Genomic DNA, 14,020 nt, shown 5'->3' on the forward strand with positions numbered 1-14,020 from the left:
ACCTATCATTCCAAAAACAAGCAATATACCAGATGTACTTCCAGAAGAAATAGAACATGTCCTTAAGAAAATGAGTAAAGGTAAAGCCTCAGGACTACCAGATTCACATAGTACTTCAAAGAAAGAAAGATTCCAGAGGAATGGAAGACTCAAAAACCATACTTCTGTTCAAAAAAGGGAACAAGGAAGACACAAAAAACTAATGTCCAATCTCTCTACTCTCTCTCACATATATAAAATCATGAACAGAGTAATACTGAACAGAATCTAAAAACACTCAAAGACAACTCCAGTAGAGAGCAGGCAGGATTCAGAAGAGGCTTCTCAATAGATCATATCCAGGTCATTTCACAACTAACAGAAAAATGCAGATAATACCGAATCCCTCTATGTTTCCTCTTTATTGATTTTAAAAAAGCATTTGATACCATAGAACACAATGCAGTTATCAGTGCCTTACTGGAAATAAATGTGGACCCTACTTACATTCACATAATAAAAAAAATTAACAAAAATCAGACCACACAAATAACCCTATTTGATCAACCTATAAATATAGATATAAAGAGAAGGGTCCGTCAAGGCGATCTGATCTCCCCAAATATATTTACCAGCACTTTAGAATACATTCTGAAAAAAAAAAATAGACCTAAACGGTGGAATAAGCATAGATGGTGAAAAACTACAAATCCTTATGTTTGCTGATGATCTGGTACTGATATCCCACAACCCAAAAGACCTAGAAGAAATAGATGAAAAAATATACACAAACAGCAGTAAGATAGGCTTAGAAATGAATCTAGAAAAAACAAAATGGATCAAAAACATCTATACAAGTGACAGTCACCTATGTATTGATAACATCCCTATAGAACAAGTTGACTCCTATAATTACTTAGGACAGACAATAAAAATGAATAGCAATTTATCTGAAGAACTAGCAAAAAGAAAGTTGCATGACTAACATTCAACAGACTAAAAGAAACACTTACTGATCCAAATCTTGACATCTCTGCAAAAGCAAAACTATTTAATAGTGACATTCTTCCATCACTCACATATGGATCAGAAACATGGAACACGACAAGAAAAGAAGAACAGACTCTCAGAATAACTCAGCATGCAATAGAACACAGGATTTGTAACATCAGTAAAATGCAACATGTTAGAAACACGGAACTAAGAAAGAGATCAGGCATAAAAGATGTGGTAACTGCAGTATATGAAAGCAACATGAGATGGGCAGGTCACATAGCCAGACTCAGGGATAACAGATGGACATATAGAATGCTTAGCTGGCAACCAAGAATAAAGAAAAAACCAGGAAGACCACCTACAAGATCGGAAGATTCACTAGTGAAATATATGGGTATGACATGGAAAAGAGAGAGCGGCTCAAGATTGAGATCATTGGAGGCATCTTTGTGACCTGCACTCATGGAGAAATCCGGAGTGAAACACAGGTCCATCAAGGTAAAATATATATATATTAACTATTTTGCTGTTTCAACCTATTTAGACTCAATTTTTATTGAGGATGACATATATATACACCACACACACACACACACACACGAAGAGGGGGTTGGAAAGTTCTGATAGAACAAAAACCTAGAACAAAAATTATATTAAAACAACTGATATAACCACACTGCAACAATCCAACTTCACACCAGTATCCATAAAATATCAATTGAAAAAGGTGTCCAACAAGGAGACTCTATTACCCAAAATCTTTACAGCAGTCCTTCAAGAAATATTTAATAATATAAATTGGACAAACCTTGATATAAAAATTAATAACAGAAACTTAACACACCTAAAATATGCAGATGATATCATAATTTTTGCAAACACTCCAGAAGACCTTAACCATGCTACCGGCCAGGGCGTATATATATGTCCACATTTCTATGGATGTGAAGTGCATATTAAAATTGTAATACCATTGATATTACATTGAAATTTATGATGGATACGAAGCTTTTGAGGATGCATATTTGATCTTTAATGGCCGGTAAGGTGGTTAATATAATGATAGAAGACCTATATCATGAAAGCAGAAAAGTTAGTCTAAAAATAAACAGAGAAAAAACTAAAATCATGTTTAATCATTTTGTAACACCAAAAAATGTAATAATAGAAAACAATTTCTTGAAAAGAGTCCCTTCACACACACACACACACACATATATATATATATATATATACTTAGTTCATCTCATTGATCTAAACTGTGGACCCCAAAAGGAAAGAAATAGAAGAGTTCAACTTGCCTGGAGTGCATTCAGAAAATTGAAAAGCATTTTTCAAAACAATGATGTCCCACTCTATTTAAAAAGAAGACATTTAACCAATGTATACTTCCAATCATCACATATGGTTGTGAAACTTGGTCTTTAACAAAAGCACTGACAAATAAACTAGCTACAACTCAAAGAAAAATGGAGAAGCTGATGCTAGGCATCACATTAAAAGATAAGAAGCGAATCACCTGGATAAGAAGCCGGACTCATATCACTGGCATCATTCTTCACCACAAGTGACTAAAATGGAAATGGGCTGGACATCATGGACCACCATACTAACAAACTGGATTCCAAAAGAAGGGAAACGAGGCTAAAGACATCCTAAAAGAAGGTGGAGTGATGAATTGTGAAATTTTGTTGGGAAAAATTGGTCAACCATTTCTCTACTGCATGTTTGTGGTAAGATTTATTTCTCAAGTATACATGAGAAACGGTTGAGAAGGATTGCAGAAGGAAAACTTGGTAAAGAACAAGCTGGATTCAGACCAAATAGAGGCTGTCAGGATCAGATTTTCACTTTACAACAAACAGTTGAGAAATCATGGGAATATAAGAAAGATCTGTATTTAAGTTTTGTAGATCTGGAAAAGGCATATGACAAGGTGCCAAGAGAAAAGCTATTCAAAACACTACAGTTGTATGGTGCCAATGAGGCAATACTTAGTCTTTATTTGAGTTGTAAGTCAGCAGTTAGAATTGAAGGAAGTACAGGATGATGGTTTAATGTTAAATCTGATGTCAGACATAGCTGTACATTATCCCCTCTGTTATTCATTATCTATATGGATTATATTATGAAGGAAAGTGGTATTAAACCTGATATCAAAATTGGAGATGTTAATCTCAGCTTTTTACTTTACACAGATGATGTTATATTTCTAAATAAATCCATTACAAGTCTGCAAGATTCCCTGACTAAACTGAATAACTGCTGTAATAAATTTAGTATGCAAATCAGCAATAACAAGACAATGAAAATCGACAGAAACATTGAAATATCAACTGCGTTATGAATGGAAAACCTATAGAACAAGTAAAACATTTCAGCCCTTAGACACAATTTTTAGTGAAAATGGTAAATTAAATATGAAAATAGACAGCAGAATCAACAAAGCTGGTATGATTGGAAGTCAACTGAATAAATTTATATGGAATAAGAGAGAAATTAGTCAAAACACTAAATTAGCTGTATACAACAGTGTTGAAGCCAATTTTAACTTATGGTTTAAGATCTGGGAGCTGGGGTAGAAATAAAACACTTGACCAAAGACTAGAGACCACAGATATGAGAGTTCTGAGAAATATTAGGGACGTGAACAGATGGCACCAATGGCAATATCATATTAAAAACGAGGATATTAGGAAAGAATGATATTTTTAGCATACAGGAATGTGTTAGCAGAGCTAATCTCAGGTGGTATGGTCACGTAAACAGAATGTGAGAGGAAAGATTAGCAAAACAAGTGTTCTCTGCCTTGTTGGCAGGAAAAAGACCCAGAGAAAGACCAAGATATAGGTGGATTGATACAGTAAAAAGTGCCTTAGAAGACAGAAATATAAGATCTGATAATGTTGGAGTCTTGACAAGTATAACAGATTTGGAGGAAAATTGTAGGTAGGAAGTTAGTGATGTAAGTTTTTCATGTAGTACTATCATATCCTGTATACCCCTTGAGGGTACATGTCAAGAATTTGATGATGATATATATATTTTTTATTTATTATTTTTAATTGAACTTTTTTTAAAATAAAAATATACATTTTGAATGACTAGAACAAAAATCTTTTCATTTTACAAAATGTTTATTAAAAGAATAAAAAAGGGATTATAAGATGTATAAAATGTATAGCTGGCCTGGTTGGCCGAGTGGATAGCATATCCATTCTCCACCCGAAAGGCTGTGGGTTTGAATCCCGCAGTGGGCATGGATGTTTGTGATTGTCTGTGGAAATAATAGTAGTGGTGGTAGGCAGTAGATGGTGTTGGTGTAGTTGTGGTTGATGGAGAGTTGTAAAGTGGCTACCCTCCCTTGATGAGTCTTTGGACTCCCTGGAGGTGTTACGTAATAATAATAATAACAGAAATGTATCAAATAAGAAAGGAAAGTGTCTCACTTCCAAGTTTCTTGTTTTCTGTAATACTAATATTCAAGCACCAATGAGCTTTTCAATTCACTGACTGATGGATTTTAGTTTTCTCTTTTTTTTTTTTTTTTTTTTTTCTGTAAAAATTATAAATGATATCCTTAGCAACAATGAAGAGGAAATTACATATTCTGTTTTTTTTTTCTGGTCTGTGTATAGTAGATATTTAATAGTCCTCAAGGGTGTGCAACTAATTACAAGTGCTAGTTGCAGTATCAAGGGCATATGTGATGATTGCTTTGTTTCCAGGATAGGTCAGATATGTATTCCAAGGACCTTGAATGTTGTGCAGAAGCTATTGATTCTTTCATTCGGAATTTGTGGAGGTTTGTTAGAGTGTCAGATGTCATGCCATAACCTACACCATATGTGTGCATTTGGTTTTTGTACACCTTTACTTGTAGAGGAGATCCTATTAAAAGCTGGTGGCATAACCTACAAAAGCTGGGTGGCATTTGTAGGTTATGCAGATAGAGATAGATGTGCATGCAGAAGTGATAGAGTTGTAAGTCAGCAGATACAACAATTTAATGAGATACAGGAGGATGATTTGATATGAAGTTAGATGTGAGACAAGGGTACACAGTATCTCCACTGTTATTCATCATCCATAAGAGTTGCATTATGAAGAAAAGTGGCATTAAACCTGATATCAATATTAGAGATATTCAACACTTTAATTTATGTAAATGATGTTATTCTGTTAAATAAATCCAGTACAACTGTGCAGGATTTGATAACTAAATTGAATAATTGTTGTAATAAATTTGGCATAAAAAAAGAAATAAAAATACGTAAATCATATGCAGGAACATAGAAAACTTCAACTACGTTCTAAATGGAGAACCATATCGAACAAGTGGAACATTTCAATCTGTTTAGGCTCAATTTTTATTGAAGATGACAAGTTAAATATGGAAATAGATAATAGAATAAACACAGTTGGTATTTTAGAAAGTCAACTCGTTTTCAAGAGGAATAAGGATGTACTGGAGAGGGTCCAGAGAAGGTTCACTAAGTCAGTGACAGGTCTATGGAATGTGGGATAAAAGAATGGATGGAGGGAATGTAACTTGCACAGCCTTGTGTATAGAAGGAGAGAGGATATGATTAAGAAATACAAGTTGGTGAGGGATTGTTACTGGATTAATGTGGAGGAGATTGGTGAGTGAAATGCATTGCCTGAGAGTGAGGTGAGTGCAGAAACTGTGAATGGGTGTTTAAGGATCTTAAACACAGTTTGATGATCTTTTTGCATGAATGTGTGTTGGTGGACCTCCCACAGTTCGGATTTAATTCCTCATGGAGGTCTGATGTTAATAATAATAAATTTATGTGAAATAAGAGAGAAATTAGTCAAAACACTAAACTAGTAGTGTACAAGACAGTGTTCAAACCAATTTTAATGTATGGATCTTAGAGCTGGGTTAGAAGTAAAACACTAGATCAAAGACTGAAGACAACAGATATGAAAGTTATGAAAACAATTAGAGGAAGTGAACAGATGTCATTATCTCAGATAGTATGGTCACTTTGAACAGAATGGGAGAAGAAAGGTTAGCAGAATAGGTAGTATTTGTTGTCAGGATAACAGGTAAAAATAAAATACTCAGAAGAATAACAAGATCTAAATGATTGATACAGGAAAAAGTGAAGAAGCTCATTGGAAGACTGAAATATAAGATATCTGACAATACAGGAATCCTGACAAGTAAAAGATTAATTTGGAGGAAAATTGTTAGTTAGAAGTTAGTAATAATGTAAACTTTTCATGTAGTGCTATCACAATATTCTTACATCCCCCCCCTCCCCCCTGAGAGTTTGAGGAATTTGATGATATGCTTCATTGATATGATACTAAGATAGCAAGAGATTTGGTTGTTTAACTATCGTGTCTAGGAATTTCCCTGTTTCCTGTCATTCATGTTCATTCTTTTTGAGAGGATTGCTATTTAGAGAACATTTTGCTGGATGCATTTTGTTTGAGAATTACATTGCTAGAGCCTTTGTCCTTTATATGATGAGCATTTATCGAAAGCCTTTTCTTGTAGAGATTTGGATGTTTTTCTTATTTTGATTTTAGGGTTTTTGATTCATTTGTTCCATACTTTGCTTTTTCTCAGGAGTGAAGTTACTTTGTGATACTGTTCTGTTTCTAATGAATATTCTCTGAGTTGGGGTCTGTTCCTGTTAGAGGTGCAAGGCCAGTTCTTTCTAATATGACCCTTTTGGGGACATTAAAGCAACGTGATGAGATGGATAAGTAGATGGATATCGTGTGCATGATTCCATTTTTGTTAATATTGATCTTTGGCAGGCTATTTAGTGTATTATTCATTAATGCTTGTCTTCAGAAACTGCTATATGAGGAAATTTAAGCTGTGTGATGGCTGCCAACAGTGAATTTTCCAGTAACTGAGCCACATATCTCATTATTAGTCTTCGGAGAAATTGATTGGGGGAATGATTTGATACTCTCACTTCAGTCAGTGCTAGTGCTATTGGAGTTGCATCTAGGTGATGTGAGACAGTTTTTTTTTTTTTTTTTTCACTTAGCATACATTATTGTTTATAAGACAGTTTGTAAATCAAAATTTAAAAAAAAAAATCTCAGAGAGAGATGTGGGGGAAACCTATGAATTACATTTGTCACGTAATGGTTATTCCTTTACTGTCCATAAAAATCATGCACTAGTGTGCATTAGACTTTAGTTTTGTTTGTGCTATGAATTTTATGCATGAACTAGTTCATATAATTGTTCAGTGTGAAGAGTCATTACTTGACTCTTCAAACTGAACATATAATTGTTCAGTTTGAAGAGTCATTACTATCATCATTAGATGATGATATTGGCCAAGTTAAATATCATACTTTATTTTAAATACAGTATAATATTTTATATATGCTCTTGCTTTTTATTGCTAGAAGATTCTTTTCTGTATATTATGAGGCTTTCTTTTTCAGTTTTGCATGAAAACTAGCTAACAGGAATTCTAAATGTTATTTTTGATGTCACTTTTTTCCCTCCTCTCTATTTTGCAGATGTTGAATATGATGAAAAAATACTAGATCAAGCAAAATCTTTTCACATAACACTACAGTCATTTTTAAGTCATTGTGAAGATTATGCTAATGGCAGAGTTCTTTGTGGACCTGTGAGTGAAGCCGATTTAATGGAATGGTAATATATCATTTATTGTGTTAATCTGTTAAATCGCAGTTTAAAAAAAAAGTAAAATTAAGTAATTATAAAAATTTTAAATAATTTTTTTTTGTCATTGATGTCGATTAAAATAACTAATAGTATTGTTTTTTATGTTTAATTTAAGGTATGTGGATGTCGAGAATCAAATTAAAATTTAAATTTTTTAAAACTTAGTTCAGATTTAAATTTATTTTAAAATCATTGATATATTCCTGAACTGCTGATAACTATTAGCATTTCAGTTCATTGCATGCCACCAGTGTGCTCTAGCAATAAGACATCAATCACTTAGGAATTATAGCACTTGGAACTTTTCAAAACATCTCCCATCCACTATCCAAAGAATGAACATTTTTTGTAGTAATCGACTTCATAGCTGGTTACCTTAATAATTTTTAATAGGAGCTACAGAAAATATACAGGAAGAATGCAGTCATGAAATTTAGAAGAGCAAGTGGGATAAAATAAGCTGAAATGCTTATTTTTATGTTTATATGGATTAAATTATATAGTTTATATAGATTTTATATATATATATATATACACATTAAATGTTTATATAGAGGTATAAAAATTTTACAGATTGTATTGCTTTATTCAGTAGACTTGATCAGAAGATGAAATCTCAGCAGAGATTCTCACATGCCAGTCTACAAAAAAGAAAAATGAATGTGAGAATTATAGAATATCCTCACCAGAAATTGCACTTGCAAGATTTATACAGTATGTATTATATAATGATCTTAAAAATGCTGAGGGTAGGAAGGTAACCGAATCAGTCGATGTTGTGGAATTACTGAGCGAGCACTTTGCAAGAGTATATCATCCAGGTGGTGACTTTGCAGAAATGGAAGAACCAACAGCTTATACTGGAATTGTGATGAATGAAGTAGAGGTAACTAGTCTATTACAGAACCTCAATGTCAATACATCTGTGGGATTGGATGGTATACCAGCTCGTGTCGTACGTGAAGCGGCCAAAGAATTGTCAGTGCCCTTGACCATTTTGTTTAATTTGAGCCTCAGGACTGGGTCAGTCCCAGGGGGTGGAAAGAGGGGAAAATAGTTCCACTGCACAAAGGTGGTTCCAAGGCTGCTGTTGAAAATTACTGGCCAATCAGCATAACAGGAATCATTATCAAGGTCTTAGAGAAAATAGTCAAGAGGAAAATACAAGATTGGATAGAAGAAAATGGGATACTGTATTGGGGACAGCATGTTTTGTGAAGGGTAGGTCATGCCTCAGTAACTTGCTCACGTATTATAACACAGTGACGGCTGAACTGGATAAGGGTAATGGGTTTACAGTGATTCTACTGGACCTTGCTAAAGCCTTTGACAGGATACCACATGGAATTCTAATCAGTAAATTGCAGCATATGGGAATGGACATAGGGTTGGTGAGATGGATAGGAGGGTGGTTGACGGAGAGATATCAGAGCGTGGTTTACTCAGGAGTAGAGTCCACAAGACGGCCTGTGACTAGTGGTGTGCCACAAGGATCTGTTCTTGGACCACTGCTGTTTAATTTGTTCATAAATGATATAGGAAAGGATCTGAGAATAACAGTTCATTTGTTTGCGGATGATGCGAAGTTGGGTAGGGCAATAGTGAATGCAGATGACATCAAAATTTTGCAGGATGATTTGGATAGATTGGAGGTCTGGGCTATGGAGAATGGATGTCACTTTAATGTGGCAAAATGTAAGGTTATGCATTTTGGGGTGAAAAGATTGGAGGCACTGTGCTCCAGGTGGAACTGTGCTCCAGGAAATTGATGAGGCACGAGATTTAGGAGTGTTGGTGGATAAGGAATTGAAATTTAGGGGACACATTGCAAAAGTGGCCAAATCAGCTCATCAAATCACTTGGTTGCTGAAGAATACGTTGACAAGCAGAGACAAGCAGGTTATTGTTCCTCCGTATCGAGCCTTGATAAGACCCCATCTCGACTACTGTGCTCAGATTTGGTCACCTAGGTTTCTTCTTGATGGGGAGGAGGTGGAGAGGATCCAGAGGCGAGTGACCAAGATGATAGCAGGTCTGTGGAATGAATCGTATGAGAACAGGTTGAGGATTTATGGGTTGCAAAAATTGGTTGATAGGCGGAGGAGGGGAGATATGATTGAGACATTCAAATTACTGAAGGGTTTCTATAAAATTAATTCAGAAGATATTTTTGAGAACAGGGCTGGTTGTGGGAGGACTAGGGGACACCCATGGAAACTGGGCAAAAGTGTGGTTAGTAAAGATGTTAGAGCTGGGTTCTTTACTTTTAGAGTAGTGAATGAGTGGAATGTGCTCCCTGAGTCTGTGGTGGATGCTGTGACAGTGAATGAGTTTAAGGCGAGGTATGATAGATACTGTATGAATGTCGAATAGTTGTGATGAATATGATTTAGGGCCTCCCTCGATGAGTCTAATGACTCCCTGGAGGTGCCCGTAATAATAGTAATAATATAATACAACATGTATTATACTTCTGTAGCGCTGTTTCTGAATTTTAAGATGACCTTGAGTCATACCTTAAACCTTGACCATTCTCTACATGTGGCATTATTATTAGGCTGTTATATTAAGTGAAACTAAATAATCTTGTATCCAGATATCCTGAAATACCAACAAATATACCAGTATTTGGTTTTGAGAGTATTTCAGTGAGAATTAAAATGAAACTCAAAATATCCAATAAATGATCAGTTATAGGGTGGTGCTCAAGAGTTCTTGAGGCACATAGTTTGCTCACAGGTGCAAACTGATGCGTCTGACTATAAACCTATCAGTATCTCTGGAGCGATAATGGTGAAGATTTTGGAAAAGTTGGTAAGAGCTCACTATTAGAAATGGGTTGAGAGAAAATCTATATTTTTCAGTGAAGGATTTGAGTAACTTGCTCACATTTTATTATATATATTTTATTATATTATATAAAGATACAACTTTTGGACTTTGCTAAAGCTTTTGACAGGATATAGCATGGAAAGCTGTTACATAAATTGGAGGATATGAGATTGGATTATAAACTATTAGCTTAGAGAGGATGGCTGACTGAACAGATCTCAGAAAAGTGGTTTATAGGGGATGGGAGTTTATAAGATTTGATGTGACCAGTGGTTGTACTCCAGTTCTTGGTCCATTGTTATTCAGTTTTTATATTAATGACACTGGAATGGATTGACAGGAGACATATATCTGTTTGCTGAGGATGCAGGTAATCAGGAATGCAAATTGATCTGCAGTACTTGCAGAATGATTTGAATAGGCTGAAATTATGGACCTGTGAAAATGGCTGTCAGTTAGTAAATATAAAGTTATGCACTTTGGTGTGATGAGATATCCAGTGACTTGTTATATTGGTGGGATTATGCTAGAAGAAACTGATTGGGTGATCTTGAAGTTTAGAAGCTATATAGCAAATATTGCAAATGCAACTCAGAGGATAATTGCGATGATGAATTGAACATTGATATATGCAGATAAGAAAGTCATTTTACCACTTCACCAGACTTTGATAAGACTTTGTCTGGTCTCCTGGTTTCTGAGATGATGCAGATAGATTTGAGAGGGTGCAAAGGAGAGTATTAAAGGTGATATCCAGACTGTGTAGTGTTGATTATGAGGAGAGATTAAGAATTTGTGGACTGCAGACATTAGCAAAAAGGAGAAAGAGGGAAGTGATGTGATAGACTTCAAGCTTTTGAGAAGGTCATATAGGATGCCAATGGATGGAATTTTTCATTTTTTTTAGAGCTGGAGAGGATAAAGAGGATGAAGAAAGGCATGAGAACTATGCTTTTTTCTCATAGTGCGTGTGATTGGAATTGCTTGCCTTTGGAGGTGGTGAGGGCAGGTGGTGTGAATGAGTTCAAATAAAGATATGAGAGCTGGCATGGGTGATATGTGGCCCTCAATGTGTCCCTGACTCCCTGGAGATGTCTGATACTAATTATCTCATAGTGAAAATGACCCTTAATAAGAAGATGGGCTTCAGTACCCATCAGCTAGTGATTTGATTTCAGGTATATGTCCTACATCTTGGAGATGTAGGACACTCAGTTTTTAACTTAGTGAGCAGCAAACATTCAAAGGTAACCTACTTCACCTTCATGAAGAATAATTGTTTGACAAGGACAATTGGAGTATACCTGTAAGGAAAATAAGAAAACATTCGATTTAAAATCCAGTAGTCTCATCATTACAATCCCCACCATATCATACAACCCAGAATTTTAACTAGTATGAAGGATTTCTAATAATGCCAATAACTAAATTCCTATTAGTTCTCAATTCATCTTGAATGCTAGAGAGAAAGAAAAAACTTAGAAGGATTTTATTTTTTTTAAATCCTTCTAGAGTTTTCTAGAAGGATATGTAACACAGTAACTTTTTTGAAATTTTTGATAAGCAAAGCCATACCTATTCAGTTTGAGATAGTGCTGATAGCAGTATGGCTCACAGATTTCCATAAACAGTTATTTGACTTCTGTGTAAAGGACAATTTAGCTTCTGCACCACATTTTATAGTGGGAAATAATGCCATTCTTTGATAAACTAGACTTTTCTAAACGAAATGAGCGTAATTTTTATGTTCTTTTTCTGCAATTTTTATTTTTATTGAATGATTATTATTATTATTATACAAACACCTCCTAGAGTCAAGACTCATAATCCATTTTGACTATAATTAGAAAGATCAGAAGAGCAAGATGTCCTGATAAGATAAAAAATAATTTATTCTTGATCGAGGATAAGAAGATAGAGAGTGTTTATTTGCTGCTTTGTACAAAGTTCATGGCTGAAATTCTTTAATGTGCCTTCTGGTTTGAAGCACGGTCCCACATATTTGAGATGAAGTAAGTAGGATATGAATACAGGACGTTTGGTATTTTAAAATAATTTTCATGGCTTACACATGTAAGAATTTTATTCAAAAACTGCAATATATTTCATCCAATGTTATGTGATTTTTTTTTAAGACTGCAGCTGAAATATATATATGATTACAAAGGAATAATTGTAAAAAATTGTGTAGATAAAAAGTAATTCAAAATAATCATTATACAGGGTGTTCGGGATAAATTTGACAGTTTCGTAAGGAAAAAGAAAATCTTCTTTGTATCTATTAAATTTAATGAATTGACAAAAAAACATTACAGGCAGAGTTAATTACAATACTATCAACAAGATTTACTCAAAATAACCACCATTAGCATCGATCACAGCTTCAATTCTGCTTCGGAACCTCGAACAAGCTGATGCTACAGTCTCCCTGGGAAGGGCCGCAAAAACTGTTTTAATTTTATCCATTAACTGGGCTTTTGTATTACTGGAAGTGCGATTGGTGTCTTTTTCAACTGCGCCCCATACAAAATAATCCATGGGGTTAAGGTCTGGGGAGTTTGGAGGCCAAACATTTGGACTGGTGAAGTCGTAGAAATTTTCAGACAACCATTTTTGACTTTTCCCAGAGGTGTGGCAAGGGGCCGAATCCTGCTGCCATACATACGGCCTGCCATTGGCTACCCTTGTTATCCAGGGCTTGACTACAGTTAGCAACTCCACGAACAAAGCCCGAATTCCAATGCCAGGGTTCTTCAACACCTGTTCCTGCAGATTTGCGAGGAATTCTGCTGTACGAACGCAATCAGATCGTCTGCTAGGGATCTTTCTTCTTGCTACATCCTCGTAGTCACCATTGCAAGTCTCTAGTTCATGCCTGATTGTTTTTACTGTATTCAGGGAGCATTGGGCAGCAGTCGTAATATCCTTATTTTGATGGCGGGCACGAATCATCATGATACAAGTTATTCTCTTCCATGATTCAGGTGGGTTCCAGCTATCCATCCTTTCTGACATCTTGTATATGAATGAAGAAGGGTCCAAACTTTTAAACGAAGAGAAGTGTGTGTTAATACATGTAACTTACGGAAAAATATAATTAATTATAAATATGTCAAATTTATCCCGAACACCCTGTATATAATCATATTTTAGCTGCAAACAAGACATGAGCTAATATACGCATGATTTATGACTCATTATTGTGATGATTCATGTTTTGAAAGTAGTTAATGGTCTTGATGATGGCTACATAACATTTAATGAAATATATCAGAGTTTTTCAATAAAATCTTGTATATTTTTTGTTTCATCTGCAAGCTGTGAAAGTTATTTAAATATATCTAGTGCACATGTTCCATTAAAAGTATTTATTTACACCATTTGGATGTAGTGGCAAGTCTATTATCACTGAGATGTTGATGCTCATCTATGTTACAGAACCTGTTTTTGCTCATGAAAATATGGAAATGTTATATTTCTTAGTCACTTGGTCACTCAAACAAAGAAAACTATTTTATA

General features: G+C 34.9%; 1 protein-coding gene across 1 annotated transcript in view; it reads left to right on the top strand.

Annotated features, from left to right (window-relative positions):
- The window catches only part of CysRS-m (cysteine--tRNA ligase-like protein, mitochondrial), a 200,489-nt gene that overhangs the window by 107,277 nt on the left and 79,192 nt on the right, over positions 1–14,020 (top strand). Inside the window, exon 9 of the mRNA XM_090393279.1 lies at positions 7,498–7,636. Within this exon, the coding sequence (XP_090249405.1) occupies positions 7,498–7,636 (139 nt within the window). The remainder of the gene's footprint in view (positions 1–7,497; positions 7,637–14,020) is intronic.

Source organism: Typopeltis vanoorti, chromosome 5 (assembly GCF_054136105.1).
Source record: "Typopeltis vanoorti isolate ZY-2024b chromosome 5, IOZ_Tvanoo_1.0, whole genome shotgun sequence".
NCBI classification, from domain to species: Eukaryota; Metazoa; Arthropoda; class Arachnida; order Uropygi; family Thelyphonidae; genus Typopeltis; species Typopeltis vanoorti.